The sequence below is a fragment of the Podarcis bocagei genome (genome assembly GCF_964188305.1).
Source record: "Podarcis bocagei genome assembly, chromosome: 13".
Taxonomy (NCBI): Eukaryota; Metazoa; Chordata; class Lepidosauria; order Squamata; family Lacertidae; genus Podarcis; species Podarcis bocagei.
Genome location: NC_138138.1, coordinates 33,424,376 through 33,449,789, shown reverse-complemented (window position 1 = coordinate 33,449,789; position 25,414 = coordinate 33,424,376). Strand labels below are relative to the sequence as shown.

Here is a 25,414-nt window from a genome sequence, read left to right as displayed (position 1 = left end):
TCTTTTTCTTAAGACATTTTCACGGAGATGCAGCAGCTACTAGTGTCCTTCCACGATTAGGTTAGGGCGTTTGATCTCCTCTCCTGCTGATAAGTAGTTGGTAGATTGAGTCAAGCTGGAGCTAATTAAGGCTTTCTCCGAGACTTTCCAGGGCTTTCTCTAAAACTTTTAGCTTAAACTTGTGTTTATAATAATTAAGAAAAAGATACCGAGCGATAAAATTCTAGAATTGATCAAAGCTAATAAAAAGCTGATAAAACTGATAAAAACCACACAACTGACGCAGAGCTCAAATCGATGCTTCCTCTAGCGACTCCACGTTCTAATATAGCAAGTCCTCCTCCTCTCTCCGACGTATGAGAGGAGCACCCTGTTGCAACAGCTTTAGTAAAGATCAGGCTTACTAGCTGCTTTGCTTCTCAATATTCTCTGGTTGGCCTCTCTTATTTTCTCCTTCCGAAGGAGAACCTACAAAGGACAGGGCTGATGTGTACCCCATAAGGGAAAGGTAGCGGTTTTTGATTACAACAAAAACAAGAGAACACCATGACTTTAAGATCAATGGCCTAAAGATGGAATGGAAAAATTCGCACCAGTATCTAGTAAGGAATTTGTGGACACTCCCTGGCTGGGGGCGGGAGTAACGGGAAGTCCCTCTGCATTCAGCTCAGAAAGGTTTGCTTTCGGTTTAGCTCCGCTGTTTGCAGAGCAAGGCGAGGAGGAAGGACGTCCATCGAGGTCTGCTGGCGCTTTGAGGTAAGAAAATGATTTACTGCGTTTGATTTCTGAATGGGCTCGTCTCTACCGCATCCTCATAGCATCGCTCTCTCGCTCTCTCTTTCCTGTAAACAAAAATGCAGCCCCGACTAGATTATCTGGATCCCCGTTACCTTAAGTATTTGCGTCTGGATCTGTTTGGGACTCAAATCCCCATTTGCGTCCCAACTTCCCGCATCTTTGTTCCCTCTGAATAAACACCACTCACCCGCTCTTTAACCCTGGCGATCAATATTCTATCATATCTTTATTGCTTCTTGGGCCATTTTGCCTTATTACAGCGAGCGATTTCGTTCTGCCACTAGGAATCTCCCTTCCTAGGGAGGTACCAAAGTGGTTGGTAGGTCTCCTCCCTCCTCTCTCTCCTCCCGTTTTATTTTCTAAATGTAGCGTGTGTGGACAACTCTGCCTAGAAGCCTGGTAATCTCATCCTAAAACTCTGCATCCTAATTCCGGAGCCTGAGAAAGCTGGTTGCACCAACGGGCACTCTGCATGTGCTCAGAGGTGCATTCTTTGTTGCTGCTGCTGCTGTTCTGAAGAGATGTTTTGGGACTGTGATGTAGTCGGGTGAGACTTCAGAACTTCAGAAGTTATTCATGGCCTCTTCTTCCTCTCCTGGGCTTGTGGGTGTTTTTCCTGTGGTACAACTAGGGTTAGACACCTGTGCCCTGCAGTGGGTGGGGGGAAAGTTGCAGAGTGGCCCTACCATTAGGCAGAGTGAGGCAGGCACCTCAGGCAGCTGGATTTGTGTGCCATAGAAAGACAGCAAGTTGTTAGTTTTTTTTAAAAAAAATGGCCAGGGAGAGACTGCAGCTGCACCTATTTCTGCTTATGCGGTTTTCTCCTTTGGGTGCCACAGTACCTTGCCTGGGCAATAGCACATCTTGACTAAGGGTGGGGAGTGTTTGTTGCAGCTCCACCCAGGAACCCAAACACTTTTGACCAGCTCTTCTATGGAACAGTTAATTCTGTCATATTGATGTCAAGAGTGACTCAGTATTCATGAGGCGTGCCTGTGGTTTTGCATTATGGAGTAGTTATTTGGAGTAGTGATTTGCACTGTTCCGTAGCTGACCCCAAGCCCTACCCTTCCTCGTGCAGTGGAAATTGGAAGGCATTTCCCAACACTCGCTGTAATCCAGTGCTAATGCTACTAGGGGAAACAATTGGCCCCTCCAGGGAGCAGGCAAGAAATCTCAATAAACACAGAATTTCACTGTAACCCCTTGAGGTCCTTTAACCTTCCCTAGACTCAGAGTCCTGTGTTTAAAGAGAGGTAAATGAGAACGTGGGTGGTGCTGTCTCTAAACCACTGAGCCTAGGGCTTGCCGATCAGAAGGTCGGCGGTTCGAATCTCCACAGTGAGGTGAGCTTCTGTTGCTCGGTCCCAGCTCCTGCCAACCTAGCAGTTCAAAAGCATGTCAAAGTGCAAGTAGATAAATAGGTACCGCTCCGGCGTTTCCGTGCACTGCTGTGATTTGCCAGAAGTGGCTTAGTCATGCTGGCCACATGGCCTGGAAGCTGTTAGGATTTTTATCTATCCGAGCTGCTCCAGTGAGTGGTACTATGATTGTATACATCATGTGAGTGTCTAAGAGAGCGTGAGAAAAGAAGTCTGTACAGTGGTGCCTCGCAAGACGAAATTAATTCGTTCCGCAAGTTTTTTCTTCTTGCGAGTTTTTCATCTTGCGATGCACGGTTTCCCATAGGAATGCATTGAAAATCAATTCATGCGTTCCTAGGGAAACCGACTTCAGACCAGATCCGGGGACAGTCTGTCCCCCGACCTCTTCTGAAGGCTGGGGGGGGGGACAAGGGCTTTTCTTCCCACCCCCAGCATTTTAAAAAACCCCGGGACAGCGGAGGGCTTCTCCGCTGTCCGGGGCGATCTTAAAATGCTGGCGGGCGGCTGTCCGGGGCCGATTTAAAACCCGCTGTCCGGGGCGATTTAAAAGATCCTGGGAAGGCAGGCAGGGGGGACAAAGACTTTTGCCCCCCGCCAGCCTTCAGAAGAGGTCCTGGACCTCTTCTGAAGGCTGGCGGGGGCGAAAGTCTTTGCTCCCCCCCGCCTGCCTTCAAAAGCTGTCCGGCCAAGGCTTCGCGGACCTCTCCGCTGCCGCTGCTGGCGGAGAGTTGCCGGCATGCCAAAGCCTGCGCGCGCTGACATCAGCGCGCCCAGGCTTCGCGGATCTCTCCTGCCTTCAAAAGCCGTCCGGGATAGCGGGAAACGCTTCCCTGCTATCCCGGACTGCTTTTAAAATGCTGGCGCTGGGGAGCAAAGCCTTTCGGCCCCCGCCAGCCTTCCTGGACCTCTTCTGAAGGCCGGAGGGGGGGGGGAAAGGCTTTGCTCCCCACCGCTAGCATTTAAAAGAGGTCCCCGGAGATTTCCCTATGGGCTTTCGTCTTGCGAAGCAAGCCCATAGGGAAATTCGTTTTGCGAAGCGCCTCCAAAACGGAAAACCCTTTCGTCTAGCGGGTTTTCCGTCTTGCGAGGCGTTCGTCTTGCGGGGTACCACTGTACTGTATTATCTCTTCCTTCCTGAGTGCTGTTGGAGGTTGGTTTCACTTCAGTGTGTGTCGTAGGTTCTGTACTGGTGTTTTGAACTTCTGCAAACCTTGAGCTTCCCTTGCGTCTGTTGACACCTCCCTTTTGAGCACAGGGGGTCCCATTTTGGCTACATAAGGAAGGACCTTGAGAAACAAGATTAGTGTTAGGACAGATGATGAGATAGTGTTTGCAAGAACCAACAAGAGTTCTTATTCCCAAGTAATAAATTCACAACGAAAGCCTTTGCTTATTTGTGTACCACTAAAGGCTAAACATTTTTACCATTTTTCCCCAGAATTGTATACAGCATTCTCTTTCATCCAACAGCATTATAATGTTTTAAGTTCCCGTACAATTTTTGAGCAATGCCAGGTATTTTCTGCTGGTACAGTATAAAAATGGCCATATTGAAATAATAAGAGGGTCCACTTCGCTCACTTGAACTCTTTCCGTCTTTAGTTCCTCGGGATAAACACTCAACTCCCACCCGCTCTTTAAACTTGGCAACCTGTATTCTATCATATCTTCATTGCTTATTAATCCGTTTTTCCTAATTACACCCAGCAATTTTCTGATAGAGGGTCAGCTTCGCTCATTTGACCTCTCCGTCGCTTTAGCCAAAAATTCTTTGTTTTCTACAGTTGCGCTGAATTGTTGGGAAACCAATTCTTTCACAAAGATCATCATCGTCATCAGTCATGATTATCTGTGGCCTTGTCACAAAGTCTGAGGAACCTGGTAAGTTACCTGCATTTGGTTATTCAGCTAAGCAGGTGCAAAGCAGTAAGAAGTCTAAATTGCCAATATGCAGCTTTCTAGTTTAGGATATGTGATGATGTAGGTTCAGGTATCCTAAATAACTGGCTGGCCTGGCAGTGGGAGCCAAGATGACTGGAGAGGGTTTCTCCAAAGTATACACAGGGCCAGACATTGAGCCTTCCTTGTTCTCTCCTTGCCCCAGTGCCCTTGAAGAGCATCTCTGTGGATGTGGTGGTCCGTGGCTTTGTGGCTGACGTAGTGTCTGAGCTTCGCTACCACAATGAGGAGAAGTCTCCAGTGGAGGTGGTGTTTGTCTTCCCTCTGGATGATGAAGCCGCCGTATATGCCTTCGAGGGCCTGATTGGTGGGACGCGGATTGAGGCCCAGATCCGAGAGAAGAAACAGGTATGGAAGGTCTGAGGAGAATCAGGGCCTTTGGCATTGGGTGGCCAGTTGAGAAGGGAGGCGGAGGCTCTTGTAGGACTCTGTGCCTACAAGCAGATTTTGTGTCAAGAAGCTCACATGTTGTGCTTAAAAGAAAGAGTGCCTAACAACATTCAGTTGCTGTAGTGGGGAGCCTGGCTTCCTGGCCTCTTCTGCTGCAGCTTGGTATAATTTTAACCTAATGTATGAATTCTAAAGTTACAGTGTAGCTACTACAGTGCTTATAATTTACTTTCACAAGGTAAAGTTACAAAAGCATGGAAGCTTCGCTGGTAGGTAACCAATTGGTCGACAGCTTTTTAAATGGGAATCCTTTCTTGGGACCACACCTGCCTGTGTCCTTGCCTTCCTCACTCCTGATGTTCTTCTCTTCTCTTCACCACCCAATGCAGGCAGAGCAGGAATATGAGGATGCCTTAAGTGAAGGCCGGCAAGCTTTCCTGCTTGGAAGAGAAGAAAACACCAGTGACATTTTCACCTGCAGCCTGGGTAACCTCCCTCCAGATGGGGAGGCCACGCTGAAGCTCTCCTATGTCCAGGCCTTGGCTCCGGAGCCCGACGGGGCCATCCGCTTTGTCCTGCCCGCTGTCCTCAACCCCCGCTATGCACCTCAGGGTAAGCTCCTGCACCCCCAAACACACTAACTAGCCCCACATACAAGCCTCTTGCAATGCTGTTTTGTTATACCTAAGCTCTGTGGATTTGAAACATTAGGAATACTAATATGCTCCTTTGTATGCAACTTATATAAGGATGAGATGAGTTATTTTTTACTCCCATCCTACCAAATTACCGAGGAAAGACCTTTGAATTGGGTTTGACCTCCTTATTGGCTGACACAAACAAAATAATAACAGAAGCGTGCTAGATTCCTCTTTCCTGCTGTAAAGACCCATGAATGTGTTTTGTTACAATTACTTGTGTCTTGGTTTATAGAGGTCACCATATATTTTAACTCTGTGTTTTAGAAGCTGCATGATTTCGGTGATTTAAGTTGTTTTACCAGGTCTTTGACCATATAGTAAAATTTGTACTTCATCCCCAGCTGGGCTTCATCTGTCAACCTTTCTCTTTCATGTACAAGCCTCTTAAAAATTATAATGGATGAATGAATAAATAAATAAATAAATAAATGAGGAAGAACATTCAGATTGGCTGCCTGAGGTTGTACAGTACACTCTCAGGATTCTGAATCTTCATTCTGCTGCATATGTAGACTAAGCCAAAGTGTAGTGTCACTCTTATCCCAGCTGTGTTCCCACTTCATGGTGACACTTCCAGCAGCCTAATTCTTCCTCCCTTGTGTGCTATAGCACCATATCATGTAATGGTAGCTAATGTTGTTTTTGGAACATTTTCCTCATGAGAGCTTGCCCACTGTGTTCCATAACCCATGACACTCTCGTTCTCTCGTCTGCAGGTTCAGGAGGGGCCAATGTCACCAAGAGCATACCACGAGTGCCCAAGGGGCAGCTTCCTTACACCCTCGGCCTCAGTGCTACGCTGGAGTCGCCTTATGGCATCAACCGTGTGGAGTCCAAATGCACCCTTGAGCCCTTGCGCTACAGGGCAGAAGACCGTACGATTGCCCAGGTACGATAGTGAATGGAACAGCTTCTGAAAGGGGTGTATTTGTTTCCTTTCATTCTCCACTGGAAACCGTACAAGAAATCTGTGGTTAGGTCTAATGGCTGACGTAGATGTGCCATTGTACATACGTAGCCTCGCACGACAGGTTTTCTTTTGTAAATAAAAAGAAGGGAAGGGAAGGGTAAGGTGGATTGGGGCCATGGCTTGTGAAAGGGAGCGTTTGACTCTTGCAACCACTGTTGCGAAGGGTTAAATGAATACCTGATACCTTCAAGGTGTGCTCAAAAATCACAGACACAGCAATGGAGAAAAAGAAAGTAAAGTTTTATTGCTGGCAGCAGTAAGACCCAGCAGAATGGTTTCCAAAGACTGGGTGTGGAGCTCTGGGGCTTTGGGTTTATATACCTTTTTCCAAACAGCATTAAGCATTACATATTCATAAACTGCAGCAAAATCAAACCAATGAGCTTGGACACAACCCTTCCTAAATCCTCCTATGTCCATTTAAAGATCACTGCTTTTAAAGATCCATTTAAATATCATTCTGCTTTTTCCATATATGTACTCAGGATGTTACTAATTGCTTCTACCTTATTATCAGCAAGCGAGCTAAAAAATTCCCTTTTGGCAGGCAAAGCCAAAATCCCCCCTTTTGTTATCAGTCATCTGCGTAAAATGGAAAGTTTCCAACTTCGGACATCCTGCTTTGTCAGGTCATGGTGACCATCGCATGAGCACGAGGAATGTTCTTTACAGATTGCAAACGCAGCTAAATATATTTCTGCTTTCTGCAGGCACAGCAGCAAGAGAGAGACACAGCAATTGATTATTAGCATTTGGGCACTCTTAGCATTCACATTAAGCATTATTAAGGGACATGGTAGCATATGAGGCACAATGGTATACCTGTTATACCTTATTCAGGTGGCCTTGCCACACCACTACAAGCCCTGTTTGGAATCTCGCTCCCCATCCTTGCAGTTTGTGAGGTGGGAGCTGTGGGCAGGGGGCAATTCTGACTGAGTCCACCATTTGGCAGGAAACAGTATTGTTTTTGTTTGTCTGAATATGGCTTTCCTTCAACACCACTGGCTCTTTCTTTGGCCTTGCATGGCAGGTTTTATTTTTAAACAATGTTTATAATGCCATGTCTGGTGCGGCCTTGAATCCTGAATGAGCTCATGATGAACCTATAATCTGAATATATGTACTATAAGTGCACCTTTTAATAATAATGTGTGAGTCACTGACTGCCAGTGAGCCCCCAAGCCTAATTCAAAGTGTCAGTATTAGCATACAAAGTTCTTCACAGCTTAGGACCCATGTACCTAAAAGAGCATCTTGCCCAATATGGACTACCTCAGACGCTGCTGTCGGCCCTGTTGGTGATGTCATCACTGAGTACTGCCTGGTTGGCCCTGACCCATGACAAAGTGTTTTGGATGGTGGTTCCCCATTTATAGAATTTCCTCTCTGGTGAGGTGCATCACGTCTTCCTTGCGATTAACATTTAGGGTTCCTTGCTACGGGGATATATAACTGTTTTTAGATGCTGTTAATGCTTTTAAGTGTTCTTTATTTTTCTAATATTGCATTGTTGCTTCATTTCATGCCCTCAGTTCCTTTTGGGGGAAAGGGTAGGATAGAATTTTAATGAATAAAAACATGAAAATACATAACATGGTATGGTGCTCTTGAGGGCAGGATGAGGAGATCTGGATGAGGTGGGCTATGCTATGGTGGGATCAGTGTAGCCCTTTCTTTTGTTGTCATGTGACAAGGCTAGCTCAGTAAGTCTGGCCACTTGTATTTAAGCAGAAATTCCCACCCACCCTTACTGTGTTGTGGGGTGATAATGGAACACAAGCCTTACAGTGCAAATAAAAGGGGGGGGGAAGGCCTGATCCTTGAGTGCATTCCTGTGGCTTAAGAACACAAGCTGCAGGCATCTTCCCCCGCAATCCATGTTTCAAGCTTTGAAAGCGAACTGGGAACTGCAGTTTGGTGCCCATTTTGTGTGCTTTTGCCTGGCTGAACTGTGCTCTTGAACTGTGATGGATACATCTTTGTGTGTGTGTGTAATTCCAAAGATATACAGTACACTGACCAATCAAAAATGCAAATTACAAAATAATGATACAAAGAAAACAAATAATACGCCCATGTGACTTCCCTCCCCCAATACTCATCATCCCTTAATCTTTGAGTTCTTATTAACATTGCGTCTTTGGTGTTTCATCTTTAATATTCTTAATATATTACTTTTTTCTAGTTCTACTTTACAAACTTAATCTTACTTAGGTTTGTGATGGATACATCTTTGTGCACACATACATGCATATATATTGTGAGATCTCTAGCTTTGGTTCCTAATGTACAAAGAGAAGTTGACAATGGCTGCCTTGGCCACTTTTGCCTGGTCTGCTACTCCCATGTTGTCTCCCAAGCTTGAAGGAATACATCCTTCTGTATTCCCCACTTCCTCACAAGCTGGTCTTCCTCTTTAGCCTAGGTTCTGGCCTTCACTGCCGACATGAAGAGCCAAACTCACCACAAACCACGCGTCCCAGCATTCCCCTTAGGATGGAAAAGGTTTTTTTACTCTGTGTCTGTAGTGGGAGTCACTGAATGGTCTCTTTGAAACCAACATTGAGAAGAAGATTTGAAAGTAAAGGAAAGAAGAGCTTTCCCTGCACGAGTAAAAGCAGGCAGCTGTCTCTACCCAATACTTATTCCACCATCTGTTCTTTAATAGATTATTGTAACCTCAGTGATCTCTCATGACACACTATTTTAGAATTAAAGATCTCAATTGATAACAATGTTTTAAAATGTGTTGCACAAATAAATATATGTGGGAGCTCTTTAGAGGTGGGTGATTTAAACTCTGCCCAGCATTCAAGCTCTGCTTCTTTTTGCCACCCCAAAGGTCTCCTTGGCTGAAGGGCACCAATTTGACAGAGATGTGGAGCTGCTGATATATTACGAGGATGTTCACAAGCCCAGCACCCTCCTAGAGGCTGGGAAGCCTGGGGCTGCCCCAGGTGAGCAAAGCCTAAGGCAACAGAGGACATGGGGGCAGAAACTCAAAAGGGTGCTGAGAGGTGAAAGGACTGCATGTGAGTCATAATATTAATTATGTTCTATGGGAGAATTTATGGACAGTAAATATGAACTGTACGGCGTGTTAAGCATTAAAAGAAAATACGACAAAAATGACCCATAGATCACCTGCCAAACACCTGCCAAACTAGCAAAAATGTTTAAAAAAGAAAAAGGCAAATGTTGTAAAGTAATCAGGGAATTCTGGGAAGTAATTTACAATTAATTAAATAAGGTACCGTATTTTTCGCTCTATAGGACACACTTTTTCCCCTCCAAAAATTAAGGGGAAATTAGTATGCGTCCTATAGAGTGAATGCAGGCTGCGTGGCTAAGCCCAAAGCCAGAACAGGGAGACGGAGCGCTGCAGAGCGCTCTGTCTCACTGTTCTAGCTTGGGGATGGCTGTGGGCAAAGCCTCTACAGGGCAGCAGGGTGCTTTCACCCCGCTGCCCTGCAGAGGCTAGAAAGGCTGTTCCCAAGCCAGAACAGCGAGACGGAGCAGAATAAGGGCTAATCGAAATTAACAGAGGAAGAAATTTGAAGATTAAAAATTTGGAATATGTGATTTAATAGAACAGTAAATAAACCAGGAAAAGGGTAGAAGGGGGAGTCACTAGGTATTTAGTTGTATGTTGTGATTATTATGGAAGTTGTATAATTGGTGGGTGGAGGGAAGGAGATGTGGGATGTGTGGTTTTTTTGTTTCTTTATTAAAAATGCAAATAAAAATTATATTAAAAAAGAAAGAAAGAGGGGATATTGCCAAATGCCTATTGGATCTACTGTTTTCCAATGAAACACAGCCTCGCTGATGGGGGACCCAGCTCTCCTGCTTACTCTGTACCCCAGCGTCCCTGCCCCAAAGCCAAGCCAGAAAGCAACTGGAGAATTCCTCTTCCTGCTCGATCGCTCTGGCAGCATGGAGTGCAACACCGAGTATAGCTCTGATTCACCTGATTCACCTATGCGCATTCAGAGCGCCAAGGTACCCACGTGTTTGGATGCATAGGGAGGGACGGTGCTGTGCTTTGGAAAAGGCAGGATAATGGAAGCCTGGAGGTGGGTGGATCCTTGTGAGAAGGCCTGTAATCATAGAATTATAAAGTTGGCATTTGACAGTGTCTCCTGGGATTTAAGGTTTAAAGTTTTGGAATTCATGAATTGTGGAGACACTCACATAACTGAAAACTATAAATAAAGATTATATAAAAAAATAGAATTGGAGAGTTGGCAGGGACCATGAGGGTCATCTAGTCCAGCCCTTTGCAAAGGGTGGGTTGGGATATCCCCGTAGCTTCATCTTTTACCTTATTTTAGGAGACCCTGATTCTCCTGCTGAAGAGTCTCCCTCTGGGATGTTACTTCAACATCTATGGCTTTGGATCCACCTATGACTCGTTCTACCCGTGAGTGTACTGTCACAGACCTTTTACTTTCCGACTTCTCCACCTGTTTATATGTTTGGCCACTGGTAAAGAATAAAACAGGGTGTTAGATACATTACTTGACCTTTGATGTCAATGTGTGTGCACATGTGCACCCCAAAAGATTTTACCAAGGAATTGAAAAAAATTCTCCCAACCAGAAGGGATGTTTTCGCAAGCTGCCTTCTAAACTTCATCTGCAAAGCAGTACATCCTGGACCCCTAGAAATTCTGTCCTCCTCTCTGGCTACCTCAAATCTTCCTCTTCCCCATGTGTGCCTTCCAAGTCCTGCTGTTTCTCTTCCTCCGTGCTAGCTGCAGAGTAAACATATATTTTCTCTAACTTTTATGAGGCATAGCACAGTCTGAGTACTGACTGATGAGAGGAAGGTTATGCATCTGAGTGGGTGAGTTTTAGGGGAGCAATTAAACAGCTGGTTTTGGTGGAAACGTGGAGTGTTGTGGGAGGTTAAAAAAAAAGCCTGGTGGGGAACTGGCTGAGCTTGGGAGGAAAATAGGTCCTTTGCCTCCTTGACTCTCTGAAACTCTCTACAGGCAGAGTGTAGAATACACCCAGGAGACCATGTCCAAGTCCCTCCAACGGGTGAAGGAGCTGCAAGCCGATCTGGGGGGTACAGAGATTCTGCAGCCGCTGCAGGCCATTTACAGCCAGCCATGCCGAGAAGGGTATCCTCGCCAGGTACTGAGTCCTGTAGTTATTAGCATTGTTCTCCTGTATTCAGGGCTGGCCTGGGAATAGAGTTACTGAAATGAGATTTCTTTTGCCGGATCTCAGAAGTTTCCTTTATGGCAGGGGTGAAGGAACCCTCAACCGGTGCATCTCATTCCACCCAGCATTGCCATAATTTGGCTCCCAAGGCCATTTCACCCCCAATATCATGCCCAACTGCCCCATATCCGACATCATATAAGATGTAGCTACATAGAAGCTACCAGGAGCCCCTGATCGTTTCATTGCAAGCAGTTGATTGGCACCGATGGTGTGCGCTACTGGGGTCAGCTGCACTATGGAGGGGGTCGCTGTTAGTGAGGCTGGTTTTCCCTGTTTACATGTAGGATTTGAATCCAGCCGGGCCCTGAAAATGGACTTCAAAAGGGGAATAGGATAGGTTCTGATACCTTTCTGTCCTCCCTCCCTCCCTCTCTCTCTCTAGCTCTTTGTGTTCACGGATGGAGAGGTGTTTAATACAGATGAGGTCATTGCTGAAGTTCGACGTCACAGCACCTCCCACAGGTAAGGCAAGGGAGAGGGAAACCAGCTTTTCGCAGCTCTCTGCACCTGGCCTAGGTTCACCTCCTCTTTCTCTGACAGGTGCTTCTCCTTTGGCATTGGCGAAGGGGCCTCCACAGCCCTCATCAAAGGAATTGCCCGTGCGGCCGGAGGCAGTGCTGAATTCATCGCAGGCAAGGAGCGCATGCAGGCCAAGGTGAGGCTCAGGAGCTCCACATTCCTCTTCTGCCTGTCCTTACCAGGCAGGGACACTGCTAGATCCCTCCCTGCCATCAGAGCATGGAATCCCAGCTCCCTCCTCACCAAAATAGCACATTTTCTTACTTCTGCAAAGCATCCATGAAGCCCAGATTCATAAGGCGTTGTCATAAGGGCTGCACCCTTGGATTGATCATTTGCTCAGCCTTCTACTCTCCTCCTAGACTGCATGTTGAAACCTTACGCAGCTAGCAGTGCCCAGCTAGAGTTACAGCTGGAGTTTCTTTATGGGACATTTAGAAAACACATTGTGAAAAAGCAACATAGGTTGCCTCCAGATTCCTTTTTGGTTGAACCTTCCTTCTGCTTTGTTAATGGGGAGGTTGGATGACCGTTGCATCAAGCCATTGCTACTTCACGCTTTCCAGTGCATTTTCCTGTTGTTTTCCTTATTGCAAGAAATCCAATCATTTAGGGAGGAAGTGAGTTTGTTACACAAATCAACCACAATTGTGCGACCTGAATCTGCCGGTATGCTATTGAATCTACCCACAAAATGGCGAGTGTAGAAGGGCCTAGTGGTTTCTATGCAAAGGGGTTGCTGTAGCTTAGTGGTTTCCTTTGCAAGGTACAATACTTTGTTTCAAAGATGGTTAATACCTGCCTTAACACTTTCAATCTGTCACTGGACAGAGTAATCATTTCTAGAATGGCCATTGTTTTCCCCTATCCATAATAGTAACAACAATAATAATTTTGTTATTTATACCCTGCCCATCACATAGATTGTCTGTGGGCAGAGAAGGTTCAATCTCTTAAGTATAACTGAAAGCTACTGAAAGCAATCTGTTCTCTCTAACAGATAAGCCCTATGGTGAGCCTGCTCAGAGAGCCAGAAACCCCTTCTGCCCACCCAGACAGAAAGACCCTAATCTCTAAACCCAGGTCCCTATCTAACCCTTAGGCAATCCCTGCCTGAGCAATTTCTGACAGTCCTGAGAGTAACTGTCAGTTTCAGACTTAAATTCCATTCTTTCTCTCCCCCAATTGGCTGATCTACCCCCCAACTGACACTGGTCGTTGGGTCACAAGTAGACCCAATTCCTGTCCATCATACCATCTCAATGCCATAGTTTCTGCTGGAATAAAGAAATTGGTTTCTCATAGCATCTCTTGTCTCCTTATCAATTCCATTCTTTTTTAGCGTCCCCTATGTGGCACGGTCATTGCATTGCTCAGAGTCTGTCCAGTGGGTTTCTATTCTATGTTCAGTGGCTTTTGGAGAAACCAAGATGGCATCTTCACCAGCCCCTCTCCTGACTTCTTTGCAAGCACTGTTCACACAGTTTCAAAACAATCTCACATAGAAACTTATTTTTAAGCGATAGTTGAACAGGAACTTTGATATTCTCTTAATGTCATTGCAAAATTCTTGCTTTCCCATAGGCCCTGCAGTCTTTGAAGAAGGCCCTGCAGCCAGCCGTGACCAGGATTTCTCTGAGCTGGGACTTGCCTCCTGGTCTGAAGGCTGAGCTTGTGGGGTCAGGCCCACAGGTCATCTTCCAGGGGCAGCGCTGCCTCATTTATGCCCAGATCCGTGGGCAGCATCAGGTAAGCAATGACCACCAGGACCTTAACTACTGAATAATGCCTCTCTCCTATCCTGAATACCAAAACTTGACTTTATTTGTGGTTTTTAATGTCAGAAGGTATTGTTCCGAAGGCTTCTTGCCCTTTCCCAGTTCTGATGCTTTCTCTTCTGCTCCAGTCTTCAGGCTCCAATGAAGGGACTGTTGTTCTTCAGTACCAGTTCCAAGACCAGACTTTCAAAGAAACAATGAAGTTCTCACTCCAGGCTCAGGAGAGTGACAGGTAAGACTTCTCCTATTATATTGCCTCTGCCCTCCACTCTATAGCTTTTGACAAACATGATGTGCTTTGTGTAATTACAGGCTGACTTGGAAAGCTCTCATCTTACTATTTGTTTGCTTGCTTAATTTAATTTATACACTACTTGATTGTAAAAAACAAAAACAACAGCAACCCTCCAAGCAGTTTACAAAAGATAAAACAAGAAAACCAAGAAAAATTCACAGCCTTACTTTAAAACAGACACATTTTTAAAAATCAGCTAGTGCAGAATTCACCATGGTAAGACGGTTTGACCACACGATGGCTGGGACAAGTTCCACAGGGGGGGAAGCACTGGGACATCCGATCTCAGTGATCATGGGCAGGAGGAGGAGTTACGCTAAGACCAGACCATGTCATTACCGAGGAGGCAGGTTTAGTCGTTGTTTGAGGACTATCCCTGCCTCCAGGTCTGGCCTTGACCGGATGGATACTGGAATCAACAGGGGAAACCCACATGACCTGAAGGTGTTGCTGTGTAATGCCAGGTCAATTATGAATAAAACCACTGCCGTCCATGACCTGATTGTGGATGGAGGATTTGACCTGGCATGTGTGACAGAGACCTGGTTGGAGGAAGCAGATGGGCCTGTCCTTGCCGCTGCTTGCCCACCAGGTTTCTCTTACGCACAGCAACCCAGGTCATGTGGGCGGGGAGGGGGGGTTGCAGTGATTTTTAGGAAGTCATTGGCTTGCATCAGGCGTCCTACTGGGAAGATCCAGTTTTCTGAGTGCATGTTCTGGAAGTTGGGCAATAGGGGCAGTACAGGATTCCTTTTGGTGTACCGACCTCCCTGCTGCACCAAGGATTCCCTGTCCGAGCTGCTTCAGGTCGTGGCGGATGTTCTCCTGGAGACACCTAGTTTGGTTGTCCTAGGGGATTTTAACATCCATGCCGACATGACCTTACAAGGGGCCGCTTGGGACTTCATGGAAAGCATGGCCTCCATGTGGCTGTCTCTGAATAAGTTTGGCCCAACTCATAGTCATGGACATGCCTTAGACCTGGTGTTCACCTCTAGTGACGTGGGTGATCTGACACTAAGTAATAGTGAAACAAAAGAAGTGCCATGGTCAGATCACTTCCTGGTGCAACTGGACTTCTCCGTGACCCTTCCCCTCGGCAGGGAGGTGGGACCAATTCGGATGGTCCGCCCCCGCCACTTAATGGATCCAAATGGTTTCCAGAGAGTGGTAGGGGATGCTTTATCCCATGTTGATGGCCTTTCAGCTGATTCCCTGGTGGCCCGCTGGAATGCGGAGTTAACCAGGGCTATCGACTGTCTGGCTCCGAAGCGCCCTCTCCGATTGCATGGAGCCCGGACAGCTCCGTGGTTTTCTTCGGAGCTGAGGGCGATGAAACAATCGTTGAGACGGTTAGAGCGTCGGTGGCAGAAAACTCACTCCGAATCTGACCGGACACAGGTTAGAACTCAACGTTGAGCCTACCAAGTGGCGATAGCGATGGCGAAGAAGACTTTCTTCACCGTCTCTATTGCATCTGCAGAAAATAGCAGCAGGAGACTCTTTCAGGTGGTCCGCAATTTAATGGAACGACCTTTACCACCAGGGCCTTGTAAAGACCCCAAGATCTCCTGCAACGATTTTGCAAAGTTTTTTTGCAGATAAAATCACTCAGATTCGGAAGGAGCTAGACACCACCGTGGGAGCAGGGCCGGGGCGGGAGAGTGCTAGAGCCCTGTCTGGTCAAGTTGCATGGAATCAATTTCAATCTATTACCCCCAAGGATGTGGACAGGCTGCTTGGACGCATGAAACCAACCACCTGTCTCCTTGATCCTTGCCCATCCTGGCTAATAAAAGCAAGCCGGGAAGGGCTAGGCGATGGGCTCTGCGGGGTGGTGAATGCTTCCCTCTGTGAGGGAACATTCCCAGATCCGCTGAAAGAGGCGATCATTAAACCGCTTCTTAAAAAATCATCTTTAGACCTGGCCAGTATGGCCAACTATCGCCCAGTCTCAATCTTCCATTCTTGGGCAAGGTGATTGAGCGTGTGGTTGCTGAATAACTCCAGGCACGCCTGGATGATGCGGACCATTTGGATCCCTTCAGGCCTCATCATGGGACTGAAACTGCCTTGGTCGCACTGGTTGATGATCTCCGGCGAGCTAGGGATAAAGGTGAGAGTTGTTTCCTAGTTCTGCTGGATCTCTCAGCAGCCTTTGATACAATCGACCGTAACATCCTTCTGGACAGTCTAGAGGGGCTGGGAGCACTGTTATACAGTGGTTTCGCTCCTTCCTCCTGGGCCGTGTTCAGAAAGTGGTGTGGGGGATGAGTGTTCAGACCCTTGGGCCCTCACTTGTGGGGTGCCTCAGGGTTCCGTCCTCTCCCCCATGCTTTTTAACATCTATATGAAGCCGCTGGGAGAGATCATCAGGGGGTTTGGACTGGGTGTCCATCAATATGCAGATGATACCAGCTCTACCTCTCTTTCAAATCAGAACCAGTGAAGGCGGTGAAGGTCCTGTGTGAGTGCCTGGAGGCGGTTGGAGGATGGATGGCGGCTAATGGATTGAGGTTGAATCCTGACAAGACAGAAGTACTGTTTTGGGGGGACAGGGGGCGGGCTGGTGTGGAGGACTCTCTGGTCCTGAATGGGGTAACTGTGCCCCTGAAGGACCAGGTGTGCAGCCTGGGAGTCATTTTGGACTCACAGCTGTCCATGGAGGCGCAGGTCAATTCTGTATCCAGGGCAGCTGTCTACCAACTCCACCTGGTACGCAGGCTGAGACCCTACCTGCCCACAGACTGTCTCGCCAGAGTGGTGCATGCTCTAGTTATCTCCCGCTTGGACTACTGCAATGCGCTCTACGTGGGGCTACCTTTGAAGGTGACTCGGAAACTACAACTAATCCAGAATGCGGCAGCTAGACTGGTGACTGGGGGCGGCTGCCGAGACCACATAACACCGGTCTTGAAAGACCTACATTGGCTCCCAGTACGTTTCTGAGCACAATTCAAAGTGCTGGTGCTTACCTTTAAAGCCCTAAACGGCCTCGGCCCAGTATACCTAAAGGAGCATCTCCACCCCCATAGTTCTGCCCAGACGCTGAGGTCCAGCGCCGAGGGCCTTCTGGCGGTTCCCTCATTGCGAGAAGCAAAGCTACAGGGAACCAGGCACAGGGCCTTCTGAGTAGTGGCGCCCGCCCTGTGGAACGCCCTCCCAACAGATGTCAAAGCAATAAACAACTACCTGACATTCAGAAGACATCTTAAGGCAGCCCTGTTCAGAGAAGTTTTTAATGTGTAATATTTTAGTGTATTTTTGGTTTCTATGGAAGCCACCCAGAGTGGCTGGGGAAACCCAGCCAGTTGGGCGGGGTACAAATAATAAATTATTATTATTATTATTATTATTATTATTATTATTATTATTATTATTATTATTACACCGATTCTGGTCTTATTGCACTGGCTACCAATTTACTTCCCAGGCCCAATTCAAAGTGCTGATTTTGACCTATAAAGATTTAAACAGCTCAGGACCACAATACTTCAAGGACCTCCCCTTTCCATATGAACCGGCCTGGACTCTGAGATTATCTTCTGACACCCTTTTTTTATGTGCCTCCTTCATGAGAGATCCAGAAGGTGGCAACACGAGAACAGACCTTTTCTTTCGTGGCCCCCAAGTTTGTGGAATGCTCTCCTCTGATTCACAAGCGAATTGGTCATCCAAATCCAGTCTTCCCTGTCCATTGGCAAATCTGGATCATAGAATATATTAAGGGGTTTACAGCCTGCCAAATGGTCCCAGCATTGCTCTCCATGCTCCCCGTTTTCCCTCTCTGCAGGCTCCCTGTTCACCGTCTGGCAGCTCAGGCCCTCCTGCAGGAACTGGAGGGGGCCGGGGAGAAGGAAAAGGAAAAACAGCGCCTGGCTCTGGAGACGAGCCTGAGTTCAGGGGTGGTGTGTTCACAGACCGCCTATGTGGGAATTAACACAGAGCTGGGCACGCCACTTCAAGGGCCTCTCACCCGCCGAGATGTTCCCCATCCGTGTAAGTTCAAGGAGATGTATTGTGGGAGAGCCCTGGTCACTAAGGGAGAGTTTGGTTGAATGCCATCACATCTATTTAGTGCCATCTAGCAGAACCTGTCCAGATGACCAGGAGCTGATTTGATTGTGCTTTCAGGGAGTTCATTTCAAATACAGTGGTACCTCGGGTTACAGACGCTTCAGGTTACAGACTCTGCTAACCTAGAAATAGTACCTCGGGTTAAGAGGTACTTCAGGATGAGAACAGAAATCGCAGGGCGGCAGCAGGAGGCCCCATTAGCTAAAGTGGTACCTCAGGTTAAGAACAGTTTCAGGTTAAGAACGGGCCTCCAGAACGAATTAAGTTCTTAACCTGAGGTACCACTGTACTGTGATCAGTTTCAAATCAGTTCCCTTTCAAATCATCAGTTGTTTAGCATTTTGCACATAAAATTATCATCGTTATTATCATTATTTATCAGCTGTTTTTCTCCAAACGAAACTCAAAGCAACTTTTAAAAAAGAACAATACAGCTAAAAATTCACACCCAACTCTACCACACACCTCACTAAAATTAAGATCTGTTGGCCTCAATGAATAAGAATGTTTTTCTCTGGCACCTACAAACAGCTAGTGATAGTTATGCCTCCCTGGGGAGAGCATTCAATAAATGAGGGGGGCCACCATTGAAAAGGCCACCACCCTTCATACCTCCCTTAGATGTTTGAGTAAAGCAGGGATGGAGGAGCACTGAGGGTTTTATTTTTTTAAGTTTTAACAAGAAGAAATAACAGATGGGTGCTATACAGAACAGAGCTTTTCCCTTCTTCTCACTGTACTCAAACCTTGTTTTAAACTGCAGCTTACTCCCCTTCATGCTACTCAAACCTCTGCCATTGTTTAAAATAACATTTTTCCTTTCAGTTATTCTCCATCCCTGCTTTACTCAAACCTCTGTTATTTAGAACCACTTTCCCCCTGTTAGTATTCATGCCTTCTCGCCCCTGTGCAATAGCCACTGGTGTTGCTTATCCTGTCTTCTCATTTGCTCCCCTACCCCACCCTGACTCCATGCAAATCCAGGATTGTGACAAGGCACTGCAAATCCTCTAATGGGGACTGCATGGTGACAGCCTTACATTTTAATGCAGATAGTAAGATATAGATGTTCAAGAGATGGAGGAGTGTGCTCCTAGGCCAGTGTAAAGATAGGAGTAGATAGACAACAAATCTTTTGTTGTGAAGTCTGAACTATTCTTTTGGAACTTTTTCCAGCGTCCCCACCGCACACTTATTGTAAGAGAGGTGGGCTTTCATTGCAGTTGCTGTCAAGGTCTAGACACTCCTGAGCTTGTTGGAAGACTGGGAGGATACAAATAAACTTGCTATATCCTGAAAGGTAGCAACCAAAAAAATCACATGAGCTATGTCTTTTCTTTTCCTGCTAGATCTATTGCCCTTTTCAGCACTTGGTGGACCTGCTGTGTTGCAATCAGTTGGCATGAGCAGCAGACGAGCAGCACCTATGTATATGATGTGCAGTATGCCAGGTCCTCCCCTCGCTTGCTCTGCTGTTTGCGTGAATGAGGTTGAAGACACCTTATGTTCGGAGTCTCTTTGCGGTCAGTCCTCATGGAATGGATGCAGGGCAGATACTGGAAACAGTGGAAACTGGAAACATCTGTCAAACTAATGACCAGGGATGTCCAACAGGTCGATCCCCGGGAGGTTGCAGTCGATGACTGTTGATTGCGGGCTTATTTCCCTTTGCTTTTGCCTAAGAGCACCCAGCCCCGCATCCTCTCCCCTGCCTGGATTTTCTCCTGATATCTATAATGGAAAAGTGCTTTCATAGCGTTGTTTTGGAGAACAACTAATCCCTTAAAAGCCCCCCCCAAAAAAAGCCCAATAAAATGGGCTATCTCATTTTGACCAGATCAACTTTGACCAGATCACTGTCAGGTTTTAATTCTGAAAGCAGATTGCAGTCCCTCGGGAGTTGGCCACCCCTGTAATAGACAAGCTAAGTTAGGGTTGCCATACGTCTGGAATTTCCTGAACAGTGCCCGGATTCAGCCGTCTAAAGCAGTGTCTGGATGGGAATCGCTTGAAAGTTGGGAAAATCCAGATACAGTGGTATCTCGCAAGACGAAAAACGCGCAAGACGAAAAACGTGCAAGACGAAAGAGTTTTCTGTTTTTTGAGTCGTTCCGCAAGACGAATTTCCCTATGGGCTTGCTTCGCAAGACGAAACATCTTGCGAGTTCTTGCGAGTTTGTTTCCTTTTTCTTAAAGCCACTAAGCCGTTAATAGCCGCTAATAGCCGCTAAGCCGCTAATAGCCGTGCTTCGCAAGACGAAAAAACCGCAAGACGAGACTCGCGGAACAGATTAATTTCGTCTTGTGAGGCACCACTGTATGTGGCAACACATATCGGAAGTCTCGATGTTGATGAATTTCCTTAAACGCAGGACGAGGGCTTCTCTGCCAGGTGGTGATAAGGTGTCCAGTTAGGAGGGAGAGTCAGTGTTCATCCACACTCCTGCTTGCCCCGTCCCTGGAAAACATGAGTCTGAGCAGTTTTCTGCTTGTCCTGTGCTTCCTACAAAGGCAACAGTTTTGCCACTTTTCCCCGGAAAACCCACTCTCTAGTGGTAAATCAGAACAAATACCAATCCATGGAAAACTCAGTTTCCATTTGTTCTGATTCAGTACTAAACCATGGGTTTTCCCAGAGGAAAGCAGCAAGAAGAACAAGGTGTGGATGAGCTCTCAGAAACAATATGCCCATTGGCTCAGCTATTTATTGTCATATGTATACTGATGGAAAGGAATGCACTTGTCCTGCCAGTGCAATGAAGGAAGTACCATCCATGCTTTTCTCAGCAACCTTGAGATTGAAGCCTTCTCTACACACTGTGGGGCTGCCTTTTGTACAGGAGCTGAGAAGCTTCAGCTGGTACAGAATACCTCCTCCCATCTTTTGATAGAAATTGGACATAATGAGAACATAGTATACTGCAACTGTACTTGTTCCAGCAAGCATGCAAGCCCAAGTGGTCAACCCATCAAGCCCTTAGTAACACTTCTGTGTCAGATGAAAGGTCCAGCATTCTGCTTCCAGCCAGAGAGTTTCACAAAACTTTCAAACGGGGTACCGAGTGCAATGGAGCTCCCTTGTTCTTTATTCCTCAGTGTCAGCTGTTCAAGGGAAATTGCATTCAGCTGACTCACTTTGAAACTAGCTGCCTTAAAGTTGATCATATTTTGAATGGCTCTTTTGCAGAGGACGTTGAGCCCACCCCCAAGAAAGAGGAATCTCCTTTCTTGAACCTGGTATCTCTGCAGAATGCTGATGGCTCCTGGCCACTTGATTCTGACCTGGCCAGCATCCTAGGCCTGAGTGAGGCTGAGATCTCAAGCAAATCACCTGCCCAGGTAGGTTTTGTGGCAGAACCAGTGACATCTACTGGGAGCAGAGTGGCAACAGCAGTCTGACTGGATGTCCATGGATATAAATGGCCACCCATGATTTTGGGGCGTGTAACAAGGGGATAATAATTTATAATAATAATTTTTTATTTATACCCCGCCCTCCCCAGCCAAGGCCGGGCTCAGAGCGGCTTACAAGCAATAATAAAAACAAGATGAGTGATTATAACTTAAAAACAAAAATAAAATACAACATTAAAATAATGGAACATTAAAATATTAAAATGGAGCCTCATTGCAGGAGAAGGAAAAGAAAAAAGAAAAAGGGGGCGGAGGGAATCAAATTGGCTCCAATCCAAAGGCCAGGCGGAACAACTCTGTCTTACAGGCCCTGCGGAAAGAGATCAGATCCTGCAGGGCCCTGGTCTCATGAGACAGAGCGTTCCACCAAGTTGGGGCCAGTGCTGAAAAGGCCCTGGCTCTGGTTGAAGCCAATCTAACTTCCTTAGGGCCTGGGACCACTAGGGTGTTGTTATTTATGGACCTTGAGGCTCTCCGTGGGGCATACCAGGCGAGGCGGTCCCGTAGGTACGAGGGTCCTAGGCCGTGAAGGGCTTTAAAGGTCAAAAGCAGCACCTTAAATCTGACCCTGTACTCCACCGGGAGCCAGTGCAGCTTGAAAAGCACTGGATGAATATGCTCCCATGGCAGAGACCCTGTGAGGAGCCTCGCTGCAGCATTCTGTACCCGCTGGAGTTTCTGGGACAGCTTCAAGGGCAGCCCCGCGTAGAGCGAGTTACAGTAGTCAAGCCTGGAGATGACTGTTGCATGGATCACTGTGGCCAGGTCGGGGCGGGAAAGGTAAGGGACCAACTGCTTGATGCGGCGAAGGTGGAAAAATGTTGCCTTGGCTGTTGCTGTGACTTGCACCTCCATGGAAAGGGAGGCGTCAAGGATTACACCCAAACTCTTAACGGAAGGCAATGGCACTAATTGGGCCCCCGCAAGAGAAGGGAGTTGGTCCCTCATCCCCATGCTATCCCGACCTAGCCATAGGACCTCTGTCTTTGAAGGATTTAGTTTCAATCGGCTCCCACGAAACCATCCAGCCACAGCTTCCAAGCATCTGGTCAGTGTGTAAGGGGCCGAGTTGGTGTGGCCATCCATCAGTAGATAGAGCTGAGTGTCATCAGCATATTGATGACAGCCCAGCCCAAAGCTCCGGATAATCTGGGCAAGAGGGCGCATAAAGATGTTAAAAAGCATTGGGGAGAGAATTGCGCCCTGCGGCACTCCACACACCAAGGAGTGGCGTGACGACATTTCCCTCCCTAGTGCCACCCTCTGTCCCCGACCAGAGATAAAAGAGCACAACCAGTTACGGGCTATGCCCTGTATCCCCACGTCTGCAAGGCGATGGTCCAGAAGATCATGATCGACCATGTCAAAGGCTGCTGACAAATCTAAAAGGATCAGCAGTCCTGACCCGCCTCGATCCAGTTGTCTACGAATATCATCTGTTAGGGCAACCAGAGCCGTCTCCGTCCCAAAACCAGGACGGAAACCGGACTGAAATGGATCTAATGCCGATGTTTCCTCCAGAAACCTACCAAGCTGTTCAGCAACCGCTCTCTCAATTACCTTACCCAGGTATGGAAGATTTGAAACTGGGCGGTAATTGGATAGGTCTAAGGGATCTAATGAAGTTTTCTTTAAGAGTGGACGCACCACTGCTTCCTTCAGTTCCCCTGGGAATGTCCCCGTGTCAAGGGACAAATTGATAATTTCAACCAGGGGGGTCCGCGCAACATCTGGACACTCCCTAATCAGCCAAGACGGGCACGGATCAAGGAGGCAGGTGGTGGGCCTACCAACTTGGAGGAATCTATCCACATCAGTAGGGAGTATCCGATCGAAATGGTCCAACACTGGACCTGAAGTCAGTCGAGGGGCCTCCAGTTCAGTCACTGTGTCTAAATTGGCAGGGAGGTCACGGCGGAGCAACAGGACTTTCTCCGCAAAAAAGCTCGCGAATGCCTCACAGCTGTGGGTTGAATTTGTGCTTAAATTTGGTTGTCCTCCTAAGGACGTTATTGACCTAATTATTCTAAAAAGTTGTGCCGGGCGAGAGCTAGCGGATGCAATGGAAGCTGCAAAGTAAGATTTCTTAGCAGCTTTCATAGCCATCTCATAGGCTTTCATAAGCGTCCTATAAGATGTTCTTGAGGCTCCGTCACGAGTCCGTCGCCATACTCGCTCTAGCCGTCTGAGATCCCGCTTCATTTTCCGGAGCTCCTCAGTAAACCAAGGGGCCCGGTTTCGACGGGGTCGCAGAGGACGCTTAGGCGCGATCTCATCAATGGCTGCCAAGAGCCGGTTATTCCAGTCCTCAACAAGGTCATCTAATGAGTCGCCAGGAGGAGCAGGGTTCCGCAAGGCTTGTCGGAATCTATCAGGATCCATCAGTTTTCGCGGACGAGCCCAAATAGGTTCGCCACCCGAGCCGGGGAGGAGCGGGAAGTCAATCTTGGCTTTTAAAGCGTAGTGATCAGACCATGGCACTTTCACTGTGGTAGCACTAACCATAATTTTCTGCCACACATACATACATAAATACATATGAAGCTATAGGGTTTAGATTGCCAGGCAAAAGCCCCTCTATAGAGATCATGTATAATGAGATGCAGGAGAGGCTTATTTCTCATCTTATAAGCAGAAAGGTTGGAGAAACTGCCTTAACTATAACCTTACCTTAGCAGTAAGGTAAACGATGGTTTTCAAACCTGCTTCAAACCATGGCTTCATAACCTGGGTTGTCGCTAAATTGTAACCATAGTTCCAACATGTCACACTCAACCATGGTTTTATTTTGCTTAAGCATTGCCATGCATGTGCAGGACCAGTGAGTGACCAGGGTCCAATGTTTCTCTCTTTTGACTCCTGATTCTCGCTACCAGGTGGCCCCAAACGCATGGGCGACAGTGCTGGCCATCCTATGGCTCCACATCAATGCCATGGAGCAGAAGGATGAGTGGGAGTTACTGGAAGCAAAAGCTCTCAGCTGGCTCCATGCAACCACAGGTGAGTTGTGGACAGCTGGATGCTGGTGGGCTTAGGATGGTGTGAGGAAGAATGATGGAGAGGCTGAAGCTTGAAGATGAGACAACACTTCTGTTCCCCAGTCCAACCAATGCTTCATTTAAACTTTTATTTGATCCCTACTTGGGTCCAGCCCGATCCTCTTTCTCGTGAATTTAGCATCCACACTAAAAAGAAAAAATCTTGCCCCACCACTAGAGCTCCAGTCTGGGCAGCATAGCTTGCTACTCCCTAGCTCCCGCCATAGAGATTTTCACCAAACAAATGCTAATGCAGAAGGCAGTGGTACCATTAGCATGGCACACACTCTTCATCTCCAGCTCGGAGGTGGATATGTCCCCATTTTTCCATCATGGGGAGGGCATAGAATGGAGAGAAATGAACAGGCCTGTTTGAAAGCTACTTGTGCACAGGCTGCAGTGAGGTAAGTGGCACTGATTAATCCTAGCTAACTGCTTATTTGTTTGTCTGCAGGGCCTCAGCTGGCTGAGTGTGTAAAGGCCGGCAATGCAATGCTTGGAAGTGGTGTGAGCCCGGACGTTTTTGAAATCTGAGTTTCTCTCTGCAATTTTCTCTCTGTGCCTTTTAAAACTGAAGTTTCTGCTTCACTCTTCTCCCCCCCCCCCAAGTGTACCCAGCTGTATTCCCACTAGGGTGTCATCAATCCCAAGCTGTGTGAAATGTTAATAGGAAGTCAGAAAGTAAAAAGGGGGTTATAGAGATGCTAAGAATTTAGTAAAGATGTTCGGAAGTCAGAAGGAGGGAGGGAAGGAAGTCTGTGCTCATTTGAGCAATGTTTAAGGTTATTGTTGTATGTAACAAAATGTGATTATGATAAATATGGAAAACTCAATAAAAATTAATTTTTAAAAA

At 47.0% G+C, this 25,414-nt stretch overlaps 1 protein-coding gene across 2 annotated transcripts; it reads left to right on the top strand.

Moving 5' to 3' along the window:
- The first annotated feature begins 613 nt into the window (after positions 1–613).
- On the top strand, positions 614–25,414 carry LOC308570460 (von Willebrand factor A domain-containing protein 5A-like). 2 transcript variants are annotated; one of them, XM_081165303.1, is made up of 18 exons: positions 614–756; positions 3,968–4,064; positions 4,288–4,490; positions 4,922–5,144; positions 5,950–6,122; positions 9,049–9,163; positions 10,027–10,208; positions 10,541–10,629; positions 11,203–11,347; positions 11,823–11,902; positions 11,981–12,095; positions 13,544–13,708; positions 13,866–13,969; positions 17,826–18,031; positions 19,459–19,632; positions 21,297–21,448; positions 24,400–24,523; positions 25,016–25,414. In XM_081165303.1, the coding sequence occupies exons 2-18, from the start codon at positions 4,025–4,027 to the stop codon at positions 25,093–25,095; spliced, it is 2,370 nt and encodes a 789-aa protein (XP_081021429.1). In that variant the 5' UTR covers positions 614–756; positions 3,968–4,024; the 3' UTR covers positions 25,096–25,414. The 2 variants fall into 2 exon arrangements, with proteins under 2 accessions (XP_081021429.1, XP_081021428.1); XM_081165302.1 differs by having other exon boundaries at positions 9,049–9,238.

Bases quoted from the DNA above. Each gene is read 5' to 3' on its own strand.
- LOC308570460 (XM_081165302.1), top strand. From the start codon at position 4,025: ATGATTATCTGTGGCCTTGTCACAAAGTCTGAGGAACCTG. The intron at 6,123-9,048 runs GTACGATAGTGA...GCCACCCCAAAG, and splicing joins AAGACCGTACGATTGCCCAG to GTCTCCTTGGCTGAAGGGCA. The intron at 21,449-24,399 runs GTAGGTTTTGTG...TCTCGCTACCAG, and splicing joins CAAGCAAATCACCTGCCCAG to GTGGCCCCAAACGCATGGGC.